At 40.8% G+C, this 20,723-nt stretch overlaps 1 protein-coding gene and 1 long non-coding RNA gene across 12 annotated transcripts; one reads left to right on the top strand and one right to left on the bottom strand.

The window, feature by feature from the left end:
• The first annotated feature begins 233 nt into the window (after nucleotides 1–233).
• Nucleotides 234–19,804, top strand: LOC106565470 (E3 ubiquitin-protein ligase DTX3L). 10 transcript variants are annotated; one of them, XM_045691631.1, is made up of 14 exons: nucleotides 234–377; nucleotides 7,608–7,684; nucleotides 7,780–7,869; nucleotides 8,804–8,890; nucleotides 14,191–14,334; nucleotides 14,448–14,483; nucleotides 14,736–14,864; nucleotides 15,361–15,411; nucleotides 15,587–15,715; nucleotides 15,918–16,146; nucleotides 16,408–16,592; nucleotides 16,695–18,260; nucleotides 18,419–18,636; nucleotides 18,824–19,804. In XM_045691631.1, exons 2-14 carry the CDS (start codon nucleotides 7,661–7,663, stop codon nucleotides 18,891–18,893), a joined length of 2,958 nt encoding a protein of 985 aa, XP_045547587.1. In that variant the 5' UTR covers nucleotides 234–377; nucleotides 7,608–7,660; the 3' UTR covers nucleotides 18,894–19,804. The 10 variants fall into 10 exon arrangements, with proteins under 10 accessions (XP_045547587.1, XP_045547580.1, XP_045547590.1 ...); XM_045691624.1 differs by having other exon boundaries at nucleotides 14,448–14,531; XM_045691634.1 differs by having other exon boundaries at nucleotides 235–377; nucleotides 14,203–14,334.
• Nucleotides 3,866–5,376, bottom strand: LOC106565471 (uncharacterized). Of its 2 annotated transcripts, XR_001319675.2 has the most exons (3): nucleotides 5,169–5,368; nucleotides 4,601–4,810; nucleotides 3,866–4,341 (listed from the first exon to the last, which is right to left on the bottom strand). It is a non-coding gene; the product is annotated as an uncharacterized lncRNA (long non-coding RNA). The 2 variants fall into 2 exon arrangements; XR_001319674.2 differs by having other exon boundaries at nucleotides 4,601–5,376.
• Nucleotides 19,805–20,723: the final 919 nt, after the last annotated feature.

Raw genomic sequence — 20,723 nt, 5'->3', positions numbered from 1 at the left:
TTTTCAAACAACAGAAGTGGCCATATCCATCAACGTTATTTGAGTCGCTCCTTGTGCTTTTGGATAATTCCCATTTCCTTTCATTTCTGCAAGACCAAACGAGGAAATACATCGTTTTTTAAATAATTGTTCGAGTTGAAATCTAAAACTGGATATCAACTCGTTTATAGTTTCCAAATTGTGCATCGAGTAACACAAACAAAAAAACATTCCATTTTTTAAATTTTTGTTCATACCTGGAAGTACACGCCCCCTAATATAATATTCATGACGCATTAATGGCTGTGTTTAGTAGCTAGCTAGTGGAAGTAAGTTAACTTTAGTCTCAACCTGCTACAAAACGAAGTCCCCCGCCCAGAGGTACCTGCTGGAGAAAGGTGAGATTTCTACGTCTGAACCCCCACACACAAACAAACAATATCAATAGGCACCAGCCAGACAGAATATCTAGCTACGTTAGCTACAGAAAGTAATGTAGAAATCTTGTAGCAGGTTGAGGGACTAACGTGATTTACTTTCACTAGCTAACGTTAGTTACCATGAGGGAGGGACTAATTACTTCCACTGACTATCATGATTATAGGCAGTAGTCGGGTAGGGCTAGCTAGCCTGCTAGCTCTAGTCAGTTAGCCAACTTGCTAGCTACAGTAGTCAGCAGTAACGTTAGCTGGCAGACTTTCGGTTTCTTGTTCAGCCCGTTGTCAGAATATGCTGCAAGAAATTGATTGAGAACGTCACGCAGTGCGCACTTGTAAGTAAACTTTAATCGCACCTAAATTGTATCTATTTTCTTTTCTTTTAGGATTGTGGTTGTGGTTCTAGAACTTTTACCAGCCTATCACGAAAGCAACTGTTTACTAGAATTTTGTGGATTCATTTTAATCGATATGCAAAGATGATCAATTCTGTGTAAAACGAAAGTGATACTATTCTGTATTTGGGCAGTAAAGCAGGCTACATAAAACATTGAGTTGATCCCATATTTGTTTTAATTCAAGAGACAATACCCGAAATCGTATTTGTATCTTATTTGTAATGACATTGCATTCGAGGTGTGTGTAAAGCAGAGTATGTGAGAGGAGCAGGGCATCCCTATTTGACTGGAGTGTATGGGGGGTGATGAAGGTCATAAATAATACTCGGAAGCTACTGATACCTCTCATGAAGTCACCTAACGTCTTCCTAGCGCCATAAAATACCACTATGTATTAACATGGACTGTCAATGGAGACAAGTTTTTTTTCTAAGGCGTCAAACTGCCGGGTCGTTCACGTCACGTGACACGTCATGTAGATGTAGTGTTCGTGTGTTAGTTTGCGTGTATGTTTTATTGTAGCGACCCGCACAGACTGCTGTGTGTTATGTGTTGTATTGAACCCAAACCGGCTGAGCGTGTGCGCCATCGTGAATACATTTATTTTGTCCCACCACACCAAACGCGATCACGACACACAGGTTAAAATATCAAAACAAACTCTGAACCAATTACATTAATTTGGGGACAGGTTGAAAAGCATTAAACCTTTATGGCAATTTAGCTAGCTAGCTTGCACTTGCTAGCTAATTTGTCGTATTTAGCTAGCTTGCTGTTGCTAGCTAATTTGTCATGGGATATAAACATTGCGTTGTTATTTTACCGCAAATGCACAAGGTCCTCTACTCCGACAATTAATCCACACACAAAACGGTCAACTAAATCGTTTCGTGATCACGTTTGGTGTGGGGACAAAATATATTTATGCACGGTTTGGGTTCCGTGTTAGCCCTTGGCAACGCAGACGCTCGTTGGTGCGCATCAGCAGTAATTGAATAATATAGATTTCAAAATGTATTTTGCAACGCTCGCGCACACGACGCAAGCAGTGGAGTCAGCCTGTTAGGCTATTAGTTGGTTGTGTTGTACTTACCAGTACCCAGTGATCGCGGGATTCGAATGCCTGGAATGTTCTGATGCTGGGCATCCTGGTGGTTGGCTGAGTGGTGTGGGGGGGATGGAGCATTGGAAGTTTAAGACCAGGTTTAGCCGTTCTCTCTCTTACGTCTGGCCTTCACAAGAGAAGGTCACGGTTGTTTTATTGGGTATCCTTCATTTATTTGTCGTGGTCTACGGCCAAACAGTGGCCTGTGTGAAGTTGGGTTAATAAACCGTAAATTCGTAAACTCAAGCCTCTGTCTGGACAATTCTTCCTTTATGATCTAGCCAGGTCATTACATTATTATGAACGATCTTACCATGAACACCTCAACGTCTACTTTTATTACGCGTCACGTGTTAGTTTGTGACTTTAGTTTATTATTATTAAAGATCTCATAATGAAAAGCTTACAAACGTCTACATGTACATGATTTTGCAAAAAATATTTTTCATTGTCAGACTAATCTAATCAAATTCATTTGTCGATTTCGCTAAAATAGGTTTATCACCTCAATACAAAACTTATTAGGCTAGTTGATATCACAGCCACCATTACTGTGTAGATATGTCTATTTCTCACATCAATACAGACAAGGGCTTCTTTGTTGGAGGTAGCCCTATTCAGAAACAAGAGATAGCTTAGGTCTCTAGTGGCGCATTCAAAACAACTCGGAAGTCTGCAATCTCTGACTTCCGACTTCAGTGCGTTCAAGACACCTGGATTTTTTTTTAAAGATCATCCAACTCGGAAACTCAATTCAGAAACATCTTTCTCTGACCTGAAAATCACTGATGTCATAATTTGACCTAGTTTTTTTTCTCCACTTCCCAGTTTACCAGACACAATCACTGTCACCATGCAATCCTTAGGCTATACATTTCTGTGGAGATGTCGTATGGTTAAAAGCAGGGTTCGTGAGGATATAGGGCTAACTCTTGTAATAGAGACTGGCAAAAGGCATATACCTACCACTTGTTTTCTTAGCCATAGGAAAAGCAATGGTCCAGATGATATAAAGCGATCTAGGCTATAACAATGATTAACTCCACAATTATTTCTGCATAGTCTACAAGCCTATAGATTAGGTCTCGCTAAACCTCAACATCGCAGGAAAGTGTGGTTGGTTTATTAAATGCCCTGCAATTTAGAGCTATGTCTACCGCAAAATTCCAAAAAGTTAGAATCAGTATGGGTCTATGCATAGACCAAATAGCTTAACAGATAAAAACGTTTATTATTCAGGAGAATCCCATTGAATCAGGCTATTCATTTCAGTGCAGTTGCGTTCTTACGCATATCCTTAGACTAAACGGAACCGAAAACACCCCAGCCTGTTCTGATCACAGATCATGATGAAGCCTGAACTTTTCAGCTGTTTGTCATTGATTTAGCCACAATAGCCTAGATTTGATACACATGAAGACCTTTATTTATTATTTATGTATTCCTATTATTTTGCATAGGCTAACCATTGCAATTATTGTTATTTACCATCTTCTGCTTTTTATGAATAAACAGGCATCATTTATCTTGGCCAGGTCGCAATTGTAAATGAGAACTTGTTCTCAACTTGCCTACCTGGTTAAATAAAGGTGAAATAAATAAATAAATAAAATCAGGGTAAAAAATTATAATTTCAATGCCTCCCCACACATTGTTACTTACCTTACAGATCAAAGTCATCCAATTTCCACTCCATTCATATGCAAATACATTTGATTCGTACACTGGCTTGTCTGGCTGGCATGTTTTTCATTTTAAACAGGCCTTCCCTCAGCAACACTAAAATAATATTAGTCGTCTTATGATTTAAAAAAAACTCAGCTCATTAGTACACCCTTGTGGTTGAATATATCTATTGTATGTCCTATGATATAACAATGTTGAACTAACAAATACCATCAAGGGATAAGTTACAATTTACAATAATCAACACCTTATGAAATAGCTGTGAAAACCAATGTGGCAATATTTTTTATTTAAATACATAAACTTTATTTTTTTGGTAGATGTGTGTCAATTTACTTTCAGATTTTTTTGTACACTCACATAGCAATCAGACTGAAATACTGAATTCCGATGTGTGGACTAGAGAGGTGATGGGTATTGTGTGGATGGGAGGTTCTACCTGTCACTTGTTTTCATCAGGTAGTCAGTCTTGGAAGGTAGACTCGAAGAGGGAAACTGCAAAGTCCAGGCGCTGCTGCCGTCTTTATTCTGAGTGTTTGCAGTGCTACTGTTTTTAGCTAATCTGTGCATCGCACATTATGTGCCCAGTATGATAGTTTTCTTGCTCTTTCTTAGCAGATAATGACAACTTGACAATAACAGTAGCTGATGTAATGAAAAGCTGGAGGGTGGTTGGTAATGAAGGACATCAGCTGGATCCATGTCTGGGTGTTAGGCAGAACCCCTAGGTCCTGTCCTGGAGAACAGGAGCAGAGTAAAGGGTAGGAGACAGATGTAAACAAGCAAACACACTGGTTAAAGGATTATCAGATATGTAAAAATACAGTTATTGAATCATTTAATTTAAATGTTTGATTAGACATGCAGTAATGTTAATGGCAGACAGAAAAGAAAGCATAAGGTAAGGGTTGGTCCCTGGAAAAGATGAGATGAGTTGAGCGAAACTCCAGGGTGGCGTCATGACCACTGGAGTCATATACCTTAACAGTACCTACCTGGAGATAGTTGAGGACTTGGTGGACTGTATATTCTTTAGGGTTAGGTTTTACTTAGCACTGTGTTCTCTCGCAGGTGCTTGTAAGAGCACAGATGACAGACTGGTATGATTCCAGTTGAGGTTGTTTAATGATGCTGATTCACAGAGCAGTAGCAGCACAGCACAGTGTATGGCTTAACAATTGTGTTAACTAAGAGTTTGTGTGGTTCTGAAAAGGGGGAAATGAAATACAATAGTAAATGGCAGGTATAGGCTTAATACAACCTCCAATTACATAACCAATTGTAGCCATATTATTTATATCTTATCTGCTGCACAGGGCAATACAACCTAACATGGCTGTGACTTCACTAAGGAATGATCAGAGGAGTGCAACTACACACCACCATCATCCTCACACTACTGCATGAACTTGAATGTATAATGCATCCACAAGGCTCATTGCTAACAAAATACCCACAATCAGTATACATCCATATAACCACAGGGCATAAGACTAGACATTGAAATGCTAACGTTAAATGTCTGAAATGAGATGACAGAAACAACAGGGTTAGCAAGCTTACAGTTGCTAGCTCTTGGTAAAAACGCTAATTAGCACAACAAAGGAGTGCGTCCATAACACATGAATTGTAAGATATGAACTCGCATTTCTGAAGGACGCACACTGGCCTTGGCTAAAACAAAGAATGCTAACTAGAGGTAATCACAGGAGAAGGCTGGAACTCATCACGGCTTGTGTACTTTCTCTAGTTACTTCCGTCTACTCAGAGATCGCCCAGAATGCTCTGCACCATATCACCGGTGGGCGGAGTTACAGCTCTCCCTATGATGAACTAATATTTACTCTCAATAGTCTTTCGTACACTGGAAGTAGCGGTTACTTAACGTGACCCAGTGGTTAGCCTTGAGATTGACTATTTTGAGGAACCCCTGGGCCAGTGTTGGTACTATTGACAGCATGGCGATGCCGCCCACCACGAGGCGGCAAATGCAAATAGTTATGAGATTTTTATATTCACCTTAACTGATGGTGACCCCAGCTAGGAGCACCAAGCTTTCCCGGGTCTCGCCTTCCTTTCGTCCTTCTTCCAAACCAAGTCATTCGCCCGGATGTCAAAGCACTTGGTCCCCTTGATTCTTCTCCGGTGGCTCTCCTTTTTCTCATGCACCTTGTCCATGTTCAGTCTCACCTTGATTGATAATATAAATACATGTAATTATATTTCATATTATTACAAATGCATATCTTATATATCTTGGAAGGCCAGAAAATAAATTAACAGCGGATCATTTTTACCTGGTCAAATACCTCCACATCCTTCAAAGACCACAGTCAAGGTAGTCTTCGAAGGCGTTCTGATCTGGTTCAACAACTTCCACCACATCAGGTGGATTATCAGTGATCTCAAAGTCCGTTATACAAAAACAGCAACAGAAAAACACTAAGTCAATAAAAAATGTAAAAATACTACAGTATATGCAATGTTATACACAATTGCATCGTTTACGTCAGTAAACTGCTGCGGCTCCCCTCCATACTGTAGGCGATAGGGTGAGTACTCTGGAGGCCTGGACCTGGCCTGTGTTGTGTGCAAAGATAATTAACGTTACCTTCAGATTGTCCTTCCACCATTCCTGTTACCCGTCAAGGGACTTGCCCATGGCAGTCCCGTTCATCCAAACATGAAGTCACCATACATCTACATTACATATAACTCACTGTCCTATCAGTGTCAATTTTGAAAAAAACTCTCTAAATCACTCGACGCCTATGCGAAACAACGCTACAACCATTACATTATTAACCGCTGACATTGACTAAAACCAACTAGGCTAGAGCTACTAAAATGTCAAAAAATGTAAAGTTAGGCCAATATAAGGCCAATATAACTTCAAATATGGAGGGTGCTGGGCAATAATGTTGAAAGAAAAACATCTTTAAAGAGGCAATCTGCAGCTGATACATCCATTTTGACTTATAAATGAATGATATGAACCCATCGATTCTTGAAGAATATAACTTCTAAATAAATGCCTCATGAGCTTGTATCAACTGTGGTACCCCATCAGAACCCCAAATATATATATAAGCTTGTTGTACTCCAATGTCTGTAAACAAAGTAAATGTAAACAAACCTTAAAACATGGTTTAAACTATAATTTTGATATCATGGATGGTCAGTCCTTGCATCCATAGCTCTGTTTATACATCTGAGAATGGTTATATTTCTACAGCCCCATCCCTCAGCTTTTTACTACAACAGGGGTGGCGAAAATTGCTTTAACTGCTGCATGCCGCTTTAAAGGAGTCCAAAGCCTAGTTTATACCTGCCGCTAACATGTGTCCTTTGCCCTGATCTCCACATTCTGATCGTGCCCACATTTTCAGAAATACAGTGTCTACATGTTATTAAAATGTATTTTATCTGTGTCCGCGTTGTGACCACATTTCCTGGTCCTTCCCTGTATGGAAATTATTTGACCGCTATTCTTTCAAAATGTTGATTTATTTTAAGACACATTGATTTCGTAAGTCAATGGGGTCACCTGTCAATGATTTTAGAAGGTGGGATAATGATGATTTAAAGAATTGTCTATACTTGTAAGATATCCAGACACAATCCGTGCCTGACTACCTCCGAAGGTGGTCAGGAAGATCTGATCACAATCAGACCACAATGCGTCTTTTAATCATCTACACCTGTCTGGAAAAGTAGGCACCATCAGAATGTGGACAAGATCAGGACAAAGGATGCCTGTCAGAACCGGGTATAAACGGGGCTTAAGACATGCTGAGAAACACAAGAACAAGAGTAATAGAAAAGTGAGAACCAACCCAGTGTCCCCTAATAGCCAGCGAAAGCAATTGCCTTTTCTATACTTTATGATAATACAATGAACATTTTATATCTAATTTCGCACACATAGTTGTTTTTCACATACCAGCTTGACGTGCATTATGTTCAAATGGGCAATTAAAATGCTAAACCTATGGTGTTTAGGACTGGCTGAAGTGAAAGTGACATCTTGAGTGGTGTAAGCACAGAGACTAAACATGTCAGACGTAGAGGACATGGATGTGAGTATATGCACTTGTATTGTGGATAGATCATGGAACATTTTTATCCTAACAGAACTTAAGAGGAGAACTTAACAATCATTATTTCTTTCAAGACATCAACCACAGAGATGGACAGAAACAATGAAGTCTCTGGACCAGAACAGCAACGGACCCCTTACCCTTCGCAAATACAGATTCATGTGGTGGGTATCAAAGGATGGGACCAGGGGAGGCATATGTTACACAGGTGTGACATTATTAAAACCGGTGACTTAATTTGGGTATTTAGGGTTAACATCAACTAACAGTATTTCATAAAGGCCTACAATGTTCTTGTGCTCTAATTATTATGACTAAACACTTTTGTCTCGGGGTAGGCTACTTATATTTAGAATGCAGGTACACGTCCGACATCACCTAAACAAAAGCAATGAAACGGCTATGCAGTTGTCAGTTATTGCGGGTTAGCGCTGGAACTGATTGAATATAGGCCTTAGGCTTGGATTCAATCCATTCGCGGTGTGTCGACTACGCACTATTTAAAGGTAGTTTGCTATTGAGCCGACATGTGGAGCGTTTACCGTGAATGTGGTCTCGTGAATGCGGTATTGCCTTTAACCTTGTACTGCAGTGAGCTAAATCAGGGTCACACAGAGTGTTTCTTGGTATTCTTTAACAAATCTACTTTGAAACAAAAGTAAACACCTCACACACATGGTTATGGGCTTCAAAAAAAGAAGACACCTGTACCATGTCAGATATATAGTTGAAATGTATTCAATTTTGAGTTTGCATCTCAATATTTCACTTTATATACATTGGAGAAGACTGAAATATAACAACCATTTGACATAAACAACTGATTTTCGGCTGGTTTTGCATTGCCGACAATGCGGGATCGGCTTGAATCCCGGCCTTCGCCTATCACTGGACTAAAAAGCATCCTCAATGGAGAATCTCTATTGAAAATGCATCTTTAGTCCAGGAATAGAGTGTGTCCCGAACCTTGTCCTAAGACTTCAGTTCAGAGCCACTGAGAGAGAATTCACCAATATAATAATAATAATAACTATAACTTTGTGAGGCACAGGTTTATGATGATGGTAAAATAAAAGTGCTCTCCACTGTCTCTCCCAGCCCACAGGAACATCCAGTGGCCCTGCAACAGTGATACAGTCACAGCCTCAACGGTCTAGTGTTTCTCAAAGTGCTTTTACTTATAAGGTAAGGACTTTTATAGGACTCTATAGTTGGTATACTAACACCGCTTGCTGTTGCTCAGTATCTTTTGAGAGCTGTAAACAGTGTCACTTAACCCGTAAATCTAAGCCCTGTCTAAGTCGGGGAAGGGTGGGGGGGTTTACTAAGCTGATCTTAAATTTTTTTTTATTTTTAAAAAGGTCATACCAAGGATAATTTTGCTATTTGATTTTGAATTTTCAGACCCCTTGAAGTATCAAAATATATTAGCCCACACAAACGGATTGAATAACAGATTCACTACATGGACCAGATAGTCCCATAAAGAAAATCTAAAGGAAGTTTGTTTTGATGTGTCTGTCCTGTATCTGAGAGATATAAGAAAGATCAGGAAACATTTTTTTTAATATATATGTATTTAGCCCCTTATTTTTGGCACTAAACAGTCTAAGCCCCTGTCTAACCTGGGGGGGAACATTTGTTATTTTTCTTGACATGTATTTAACCCCTTATTTATGGCTCCATATATACACTACCGGTCAAAAGTTTTAGAGCACCTACTCATTCAAGAGTTTTTATTTCTTTATACTATTTTCTACATTGTAGAATAATAGTGAAGACATCAAAAATAATGAGAACACATATAGAATCATGTAGTAACCAAAGAAGTGGCATTCTCTCAACCAGCATCATCTGGAATGCTTTTCCAACAGTCTTGAAGGAGTTCCCACATATGCTGAGCACTTGTTGGCTGCTTTTCCTTCACTCTGTGGTCCGACCTATCCCAAACCATCTCAATTTGGTTGAGGTTGGGGGATTGTGGAGGCTAAGTCATCTGATGCAGCACTCCATCACTCTCCTTCTTGGTGGCGATGTGTTGGGTCATTGCCCTGTTGAAAAACAAATGATAGTCCCACTACGCCCAAACCAGATGGGATGGCATATCGCTGCAGAATGCTGTGGTAGCCATGCTGTTTAAGTGTGCCTTGAGTTCTAAATAAATCACAGTGTCACCAGCAAAGCACCCCCACACCATCACACCTCCTCCATGATTTACGGTGGGAAATACACGTGCGGAGATCATCCGTTCACCCACACAGTGTCTCACAAAGACACTGCGGATGGAACCAAACATCTCCAATTTGTACTCCAGACCAAAGGACAAATTTCCATTGTCTAATGTCCATTGCTTGTGTTTCTTGGCCCAAGAAAGTCTCTTCTTCTTATTGGTGTCCTTTAGTAGTGGTTTCTTTGCAGCAATTTGACCATGAAGGCCTGATTCACGCAGTCTCCTTTGAACAGTTGATGTTGAGATGTGTCTGTTACTTGAACTCTGTGAAGCATTTATTTGGGCTGCAATTTCTGAGGCTGGTAACTCTAATTAACTTATTCTCTGCAGCAGAGGTAACTCTGAGTCTTCCATTCCTGTGGCGGTCCTCATGAGAGTCAGTTTCATCATAGCGTTTGATGGTTTTTGCGACTGCACTTGAAGAAACTTTAAAAGTTTTAGAAATGTTCCCGATTGACTGTCCTTTATGTCCTAAAGTAATGATGGACTGTCATTTCTCTATGCTTATTTGAGCTGTTCTTGCCATAATATGGACATGGTCTTTTACCAAATAGGACTATCTTCTGTATACCACCCCTACCTTGTCACAAATGATTGGCTCAAACGCATTAAGAAATTCCACAAATGTACTTAAGGTACACCTGTTAATTGAAATGCATTTCAGGTGACTACCTCATGAAGCTAGCCCATCCAACTACCTCATCCCCATATTATTTATTTTTGTTCTTTTGCACCCCAGTATCTCTACTTGCAAATCTATCACTCCAGTGTTAATGCCAAATTGTAATTATTTTGCCACTATGGCCTATTTATTGCCTTACCTCCCTTATCTTACTACATTTGCACACACTGTATATAGATTTTTCTATTGTGTTATTGACTGTACATTTGTTTATCCCATGTGTAACTCTGTTGTTTTTGTTGCACTGCTTTGCTTTATCTTGGCCAGGTCGCAGTTGTAAATGAGAACTTGGTCTCAAATATAAAATATTTTCATTTGTTTAACACATGATTCCATGTGTTATGTCATTGTAGAATAATAGTGAAGACATCAAAACAATGTAGAAAATAGCATAAATAAGGAAAACCCCTTGAATGAGTAGGTGTTAACCTTTGACCGGTAGTGTACTTCCATTCATTTTTTCCCAACTGGTACTGGGGGACCTTCAGATGAGTCTTGTGAGGCCTGTGGACATCCTATAGCAAAACAACATGTTGGTGAGAGTCTCACCTTTCCTACAGAGGGGTCGTATTAGTGTGTAGCCCAAACTGTTCGGACGCTACAGACAGAAGTTAGCAGATCGGCTGTACCGACTGTACAGACGAGTCCCAAGATGCTTGTGGGGGGCATAGAGCAAAACGGAGAACACCATCGTGTTTGTGAGAGTCTCATCTTTAAAGGGGTCATCATAGTTTGTAGGCCAAACCGTTCGGACGCTACAGACGATTTAGTGAGAAGACCGATTTTCGGGATGTCTCATTGTCTGACAAACACCGGAGCTCCAAGTCTAGGTCCAAAAGGCTTCTTAACCACTTCCACCCTCAAGCCATAAGACTGCTAAACAATTCTTCAAATGGCCACCGGACTATTACCCCCCCCCTCCCCTTTGTTTTGTACACTGTTGCTACTCGCTGTTTATCATCTATGCATAGCCGCTTAACCCCTACCTACATGTACAAATTACCTCTAACCTGTACCCCCTAACACTGACTCGGTACCGGTACCCCCTGTATATAGCCTCGTTATTGTTACTTTTTATAATTTTTTACTTTAGTTTATTTGGTAAATATTTTCTTAACTCTTCTTGAACTGCATTGTTGGTTAAGGGCTTGTAAGTAAGCATTTCATGGTAAAGTCTACACTTGTATTTGGCGCATGTGACAAATAAAGTTTGATTTGACGTGTTGGTAGAGCATTCCAGAGCTGAGGGGCCTCATGTCTGAAGGCCCTGTCACCCATGCTCCACAGGTTTGTGGCTGGTGTGACCAGGCTGTTTGAGTCTGATGATTGTAGTGTGCGTGCTGGGGAATAGTTCTCTAGAAGTTGGCATATGTATTTAGGTGCATCACCCTTGAGGGCCTTAAAGGTGAGCAGCGTAATCTTACATTTTATCCTGTATTGAACAGGAAAACCAGACTATTTGCATTGTCTCCCCTCTTTTATACTGCTACTACTCTTTGTTTATTATCTATGCATAGTCACTTTAACTCTATCTACATATACATATTACCTCAGTTACCTCAACTAACCTGTGCTCCCGCACATTGAATCTGTACTGGTACCCCCTATATATAGCCTCGCTACTGTTATTTTACTGCTGCTCTTTAATTATGTTATTTTTTTACTTATTCATTTTTTACTTAACTAACAATGCAGTTGTAAGAAAAATAAGTGTTAAGGGCTTGTTGGTAAACATTTCCCTAAGGTCTACACCTGTTGTATTCGGCGCATGTGACAAATACAATTTGATAACGTTTGAAAATTTGATTTGATTTTCACCGCAAATGTGGAATTGGGACATAGGCGGATACGTTGGATTGAGGCACATCCAATACAAAAAAATACCTAAACTTAGCAAAAAAAGAAATGTCCCTTTTTCAGGACCGTCTTTCAAAGATAATTTGTAAAAATCCAAATAACTTCACAGATCTTCATTGTAAAGGGTTTAAACACTGTTTCCCATGCTTGTTCAATTAACCATAAACAATTAATGAACATGCACCTGTGGAACGGTCGGCAATTAAGGTCACAGTTATGAAAACTTAGGACACTAAAGAGGCCTTTCTACTGACTCTGAAAAACACCAAAAGAATGATGCCCAGGGTCCCTGCTCATCTGCGTGAACGTGCCTTAGGCATGCTGCAAGGAGGCATGAGGACTGCAGATGTGGCCAGGGCAATAAATTGCAATGTCCGTACTGTGAGACGCCTAAGACAGCGCTACAGGGAGACAGGACAGACAGCTGATCGTCCTCTCAGTGGCAGACCACGTGTAACAACACCTGCACAGGATCGGTACATCCGAACATCAGGTACAAGATACAGGATGGCAACAACAACTGCCCGAGTTACACCAGGAACGCACAATCCCGCCATCAGTGCTCAGACTGTCCGCAATAGGCTGAGAGAGGCTGGACTGAGGGCTTGTAGGCCTGTTGTAAGGCAGGTCCTCACCAGACGTCACCGGCAACAACGTCACCTATGGGCACAAACCCACCATCGCTGGACCAGACAGGACTGGCAAAAAGTGCTCTTCACTGATGAGTCGCGGTTTTGTCTCACCAGGGGTGATGGTCGGCTCGGCGTTTATCGTCGAAGGAATGAGCGTTACATCGAGGCCTGTACCCTGGAGCGGGATCGATTTTGAGGTGGTGTGTCACAGCATCATCGAACTGAGCTTGTTGTCATTGCAGGAAATCTCAACACTGTGGGTTACAGGGAAGACATCCTCCTCCCTCATGTGGTACCCTTCCTGCAGGCTCATCCTGACATGACCCTCCAGCATGACAATGCCACCAGCCATACTGCTCGTTCTGTGCATGATTTCTTGCAAGACAGGAATGTCAGTGTTCTGCCATTGCCAGCGAAGAGCCTGGATCTCAATCCTATTGAGCACGTCTGGGACCTGTTGGATCGGAGGGTGAGGGCTAGGGCCATTCCCGCCAGAAATGTCCGGGAACTTGCAGGTGCCTTGGTGGAAGAGTGGGGTAACATCTCACAGCAAGAACTGGCAAATCTGGTGCAGTCCATGAGGAGGAGATGCACTGCAGTACTTAATGCAGCTGGTGGCCACACCAGATACTGACTGTTACTTTTGATTTTGACCCCCCTCCCCTCTTTGTTCAGGACACATTATTCCATTTCTGTTAGTCACATGTCTGTGGAACTTGTTCAGTTTATGTCTGTTGTTGAATCTTGTGTAAATATTTGTATGAACACATGTTAAGTTTGCTGAAAATAAACGCAGTTGACAGTGAGAGGACGTTTCTTTTTTCGCTGAGTTAAGTTTATAATGTCAGATTTATATGGGGGTATTTGTATTATGCTAATGAGATTTCCACGGGGTGCAGACATCGACCTTTGTTAAGCCTCAGGGACCTGAAGTGTATGTTAGTACATGACCTCATGATACTGTGACTCAACTAATCTCTGAAAAACCAGGATTATTATCAAACCAATAATCAAGTTTTTCTATTGAATTGTCCAAAGTGGCTTCCTTTTTTGAACTAGAATTGCCGCTCATACTTATGTTCAGTTATTCCTTCAGGCAGAAATATCCGAGGACGTGTCTGAAGAAGACGCAAGTTCATCAGCCCGAGATACTGCCGATCGGTACTCTGGGACTTCTGGAGGAGGGACACCTTCAGCAACCTGTGTTAATATCCCAAGCTCTGATAATGTTAGTCATTTTATTTTTAGACAGCTGTGAATAATTGTAGAATACATATATTAATGTGCAACAAGGGCACACATTCACCGGACAAATCAATATTTTCATATGTTAAAATCCAGGACCCAGACCTGTATCAAGCGGATAATGACTTTAAGGTGAAGCATCCCTCAGCACCCCTGTATGACCCCAGACACTTTGGCAATGTTAGTAATTTTGTCTTTTGATAGCTGTGAAAATCTGATGAACCTACTTTACATGTTAAATAAGGACATGTACTTGTTTTCTTTTTATTGGTGTTTTTAGAATATATATCTCCATAAGGCTAAAATTATATCTCTTGAAGCATTAATGATGGTAGATATTTTACGACATGTACAATATTTGTCATCACTCTCCATTCTCTCTAGCCTCAGTCATCCTCTTCCAAAGAGACGAGTGTGGATTCTCCTGCTGAAGGAGATAATGGCTCTACTAGAAACAAACAATCACAGCGAGATCAACATTCTCCCATCAACCCCCAAAGCACTCAAGATGAGGTAATGATCTAGCAGATCAAAGGATGTCATTTTTCTAACTAGCTTTAGACACTTTACTGTAGTACACTCTGGCCAACGCTCAGGAGACAACAGTTTCTGTTATTGCCCCTGTCAATCAGACTCTGATATCTGCCTTGAAAGCATGACGTCATCCTAAGCCACCTGAACAACGCAAAAATAATACATGTTGTAATTTTTTCAGGACCTGAATCAGGCAAAGGACGAGACAGAGGAAAAGCAGACCACTGGAGCTCTAGATGAGGCTACAGTCTGTCAGTGTAGTGTGGCCTGGGAAAAAACCCATCTCTAGCTTAAACTGATATTTCTATGGGGATTTTCTATTATGCTAATAATAAAGCTGTGAATATTTGTATAATATATTGATTAATGTGCAACAAGGGCACACATTCACCAGACAAATCATTATTTTCATATGTTAAAATCCATAAAGTTGTCTCTAATGATTAACACCATATGAATATTCTGTTGTTTCCAGGACCCAGACCTGTATCAGGCACCCCTGTATGACCCCAGGCACTTTGGCAATGTTAGTAATTTTGTCTTTTGTTAGCTGTGAAAATCTGATGAACCTACTTTACTGGTTTTCTTTTTATTGCCGTTTTTCAAATTTATATTTCTATAAGGCAAAACTTATATCTCTAAAGCATTGATGGTGGTAGATATTTTACAGCATTTACAATATTTGACATCACTCTCTCTAGCCTCAGTCATCCTCTTCCAAAGAGACGAGTGTGGATTCTCCTGCTGAAGGAGATAATGGCTCTACTAGAAACAAACAATCACAGCGAGATCAACATTCTCCCATCAACCCCCAAAGCACTCAAGATGAGGTAATGATCTAGCAGATCAAAGGATGTCATTTTTCTAACTAGCTTTAGACACTTTACTGTAGTACACTCTGGCCAACGCTCAGGAGACAACAGTTTCTGTTATTGCCCCTGTCAATCAGACTCTGATATCTGCCTTGAAAGCATGACGTCATCCTAAGCCACCTGAACAAAGCAAAAATAATACATGTTGTAATTTTTTCAGGACCTGAATCAGGCAAAGGACGAGACAGAGGAAAAGCAGACCACTGGAGCTCTAGATGAGGCTACAGTCTATGTCAGTGTGGAGTGGCCTTGGAAAGCAACATTGTCATGGAAGTCTACACTTCAAAAAAGTCTCCAGTCGTGGTTTAATAATAACTTTAAAAAAACAGAATGCACCGTGGGAAGGGTGAACGGAAACGTAGCAGAAGTCAAGATACATCCCCCATCAGGTTAGAATGATACATTAATACCTGTATCATTTCAATGTTGAGGAGACGCTCAAGACATAGAGGTGCTGCTATAAGAAAATAATCTTCACTAACGTTGATGCAAACAATGTGTCCCTGTTCTAAATTCCCAAACCTATAGCAAAGTTTTTTTGACATGTTAGCAAGTTGGATTTGGGAATGCATTTCTGTCTTTTATTCTAAGAGTTGTAATTATTATTATTATTGTGTGATTGTCTGCTATTATTCATCTGCCCTCTTAAGTCGTTGAGGACCTTCTGAAGCAGAAGGAAACACAGGTGACCTTCAAAGACAAGGCCAAGACATCAGCCACTGTGCGGTTTCACAGGGCAATACCACCAGCATTTATTAAACTCTGGAATCAATCAAACTGTAAACCCAGCTCAATGGAAGTCTTGCCTCCAACATCCGCACACATGCCACAGGATGTATGTAAATCAAATGCGTGATTATTTGACAGCATTTTCAAATCAACTATAATATAAAAAGTATAATGTACATTTTTTAAATATTATTTCCCCCACCTCTAGGTCAAACTCCCAATAACTGTAAGTGCTAGCATTGACATCGGTGGCTACAAACCTGAAGTACGGGCTGCCCTTCTCCGTCATTACCACACCACCGATCACAAGTTGGCTGTAAAAGGGAGCTTTGATGAAGTGAACCAGATCTACAGAGAGTTGACCAAGATCGTCAGGGAGACGGAAACCGAGCCAGAAGCGGATTGGAACGATAATGCAGAAGCGGCACAAAGCATGACTCACAATGGAATGAAGACCCATGAAGACCCTGGGCAGAAGGAAATTGGCTTTCCAGTCCCACTGATCCAGTTTGTGTACTTGAATCAGGCCTACCGGAAGGAGATGGAGGACATAGAGAAAAGAAATGGAGTCAAAATCAGTGCAGAAGTGAAGTTGTCCATCAAAGAGGACACACAGAAAACAGGCAGAGATTTTATGCTGACCAAAGCCCACCAGGAGTTCAGTGACTTCTTCCAGAAGCGTGTAGTTGATTTGGACAGCATTTCCACCCATCTGACACCTGGGGATCCAGGAGACCTCATGAATATGCTGAAAAACATCCAGAATGAGGAGACCAGGCTGGTACTAAATGTGTCTGCCAATGGCTGTGTTGTGTTTGGGCCGGCTCAGAACATCATGGCAGTCAATAAGGCTTTTGGGATGAAGACTACAGTAATGACATTTGGAATGGATCACAGCTCCACAGAGGAAGCATCTGGATTTGCTGGAGGACCTGTTTCGAGATCTCCAAAAACACCACGGATGATTGGGATGGACATCAAAGATCCACTTTTGTTACATGGGCTGGCCATGGACCAGACTCACTGGGATCTGATGAAATCTGCCTTTCATGAGAAAATAACAGCAATCAAAAATACATTTGGAGTGGATTTCATGGAGGAAAAGTCTCCAGGCAAGGTAAAAATTAAAACCAGACCTACAACATCACCGGCAGTCTCTCTGGAAAGCAACGCCATCAGAGCTCTCATGCACCTCTACCAGAAGGTTGCGACATCAGCGATGAGCTTCCACCTTCTGGACACTACCCATGCAAAGACTGTGGGGGACAAGCTGGAGGAGATCCATCCTCGACACCGCTGTGTCTGGGCAGGAGAAAACTATGGTCCCTGGAGGCTGATTGGCCTACCGCAACATTTGGGCCCTGCTGTCAAAGAGCTAGAGATGATGCTGAAAAGGCCTATGTTTAAAGAAGACAAGCACAAGATTGAGTTTCCTGGAGACAGATCCAGCACTGGAGCAGCCACGGGGGGAGCAGTCAGAGATGGAGGAGCAACAGGAGGGCCTGAAGATGATAATTGCCCCATATGCATGGACAGATTTATCAACAAGATGAAGTTGTCCTGCAGCCATGAGTTTTGTACAGATTGTCTGGAGAAGGCAGTGGAATTCTCAGGCCCCAGCTGTCCTTTGTGTAAGGATGTGTTTGGAAAGGTGGAGGGAGACCAGCCTGAGGGAACAATGAAAGTGTCACATGACCGTTACCGCAGCATACCTGGATACCATGGCTATGGCGTGATAGTTATCGACTATGTCATACCAAGTGGAAAACAGACGGTAAAACCCTTGATTTTCTTTAATTATAAATGTAACAAATTACAGCCCTGAATTATCTCATAATGCATTATGTTTTTACTAATCACCACAGTGAGGGTTAACAGCAAAATGTTTTAACTACACTGACAAATATTTTCTTGACATTTTCTTGACTTTAGAAGAAACATTCCAACCCTGGAAAAGGGTTCATTGGGGCCCATAGAACAGCTTATCTCCCTGACAACCAGGAGGGCAACGAAGTGCTGAAGTTACTGATGAGAGCTTTCGACCAGAAGCTGATTTTCACAGTTGGGACCTCCAGAACCACTGGGACAGATGACTGTGTGACATGGAACGACATTCACCACAAGACCAACATCGATGGAGGGGCACAAGGGTAAAATAAAATATCTAAAACGATGGATATGATTATATTAACCTTCTGTAACGGTTGACAATTATTTGACATTTGATTAATTTACAAAGGGTAATTGGCTATTTTCCACTGCCTTGGAAGTGCCTAGTAACCTGCCTGGGGGAACAACAATTCAAGATTGTGATGTGTGCTTTGTGTTTTTCCACAGTTTTGGTTACCCTGACCCTGACTACCTGAGCAGAGTGAAGAATGAGCTGAAAGCCAAAGGCATTGAATGAAGACAGTCTTGAAAATAGAACAGACTAGTTCAGTTGAGATTTTAAACTGTTTAGAATATATGCCTTTTAAAGAGTTGTGAAGTGTTGATCCATAATAACAGTACACTTTCTAATCAAACAGGGAGGGGACATGTATTCTATGAAATCAAGATGTTTGTTGATTAATATGCCATATTTACAATATCATTGTAACCTCAGTGTGGGTTGTTTTGACTAAACTAATGTACTACAATACTCTTTTGGAGAATAGTTGTGTGTCTGGAACCATTTTGATCAAGATTTATTTTTTAAAACCATACAAATGGAAACTTTTAGTTTTGATTGGTGTACAAGTAGTTCATAATAGATGCTTGAATGCAGGGTGACATGTAGAGCTATGACAAAAATACATGTATTGAACGAATAGAACTATGGAACATAAAAAGCACTGACAGAATTATCAAACAATTATACAGAATAGTTTGCCTAACGACAAACTGAGCTGTTTTCTACATACTTCAGACGTAGAAAGGACTGCCATTGTGTAAGTTTTTTGGGGTGAAGTCTAAATGAGGGATGTTGTACAAAACAAAGTGATCAGCTTTAGCTCCGCCCGAACGCTGGTGAGTTTTTCACTTTATTGCGGAAACTAACGTCCGTGGCACAGCGTTCGGCCGGAGCAAGGAGTTTGAGTAGCCAGGCAACAGAATAGTAACATTGAGTGGAAACAACTTCAATATATTATAATTACCAGTTGGTGAGCTCTCATAAGATAAAGATACTTGCTGGAACTGAAAAGCTTGGTTCAGTGCTCACTTATGAAGGACACGTGTTATTGTGTGTGATAAACTAGAACGCTCACCCTTGTTTAAGTTTTCTTTGAATTTTGCTTGATGATTAACAATGAGAATAAAACATACATTAGACAGTGATCTCACTTTTGTGGTTAACTTGGTATTAATTGTTGTATCGTCCACAATATGCCAACTCTAGTCCTGTCTAGTTAGATATAAAAACAACCAGAGAAGTGACTGAGGTTCAAAGGTGATCAAACTGCAACACTAATGGAGTGTTGCGCTGCACGATGAGTACATTCTTGACAACTGTAGCATTTTAGCTAAGCCTAACCCTATTCCAAACCTTAACCTCGTTCTCCTAACCTGCCATGTTAATTATCCTAAACTGCTATGCATTTCAGCGTCGAACCAATAATGGAGCGCTGATGTTACCCATCGCTGTTGATCCATCCACTCATTTTGCAACGCCCACTTTCAGACGCAGTTAACCATACTTGCACCAATACCGTGTTCACATGCTAATGGGAAGAGTCCGAAATGTTTGACGTGCTAACTGGTTGTAGATATACAGTTGAAGTCGTAAGTTTAGCCAAATACATGTCAACTCAGTTTCACAATTCCTGACCTTTAATCCTAGAAAAAGTTCCCTGTTTTAGGTCAGTTAGGATCACCCCTTTATTTTAAGAATGTGAAATGTCAGAATAATAGAAGAGAGAATGATTTATTTCAGCTTTTCTTTCATCACATTCCCAGTGGGTCAGAAGGTTACATACACTCAATTAGTATTTGGTAGCATTGCCTTTAAATTGTTTAACTTGGGTCAAATGTTTTGGGTAGCCTCCCACAATAAGTGGGGGAATTTTGGCCCATTCCTCCTGACAGAGCTGGTGTAACAGTCAGGTTTTTAGGCCTCCTTGCTCGCACACGCTTTTTCAGTTCTGCCCACAAATTGTCTATAGGATTGACGTGATGGCCACTCCCATACCTTGACTTTGTTGTCCTTAGGCCATTTTGCTACAACTTTGGAAGTATGGTTGGGGTCATTGTCCATTTG

Source organism: Salmo salar, chromosome ssa12, assembly GCF_905237065.1.
Source record: "Salmo salar chromosome ssa12, Ssal_v3.1, whole genome shotgun sequence".
Lineage (NCBI taxonomy): Eukaryota > Metazoa > Chordata > Actinopteri > Salmoniformes > Salmonidae > Salmo > Salmo salar.
The sequence above is the reverse complement of the archived record's forward strand: the minus strand, read 5'-3'. Positions and strand labels throughout refer to the sequence as shown.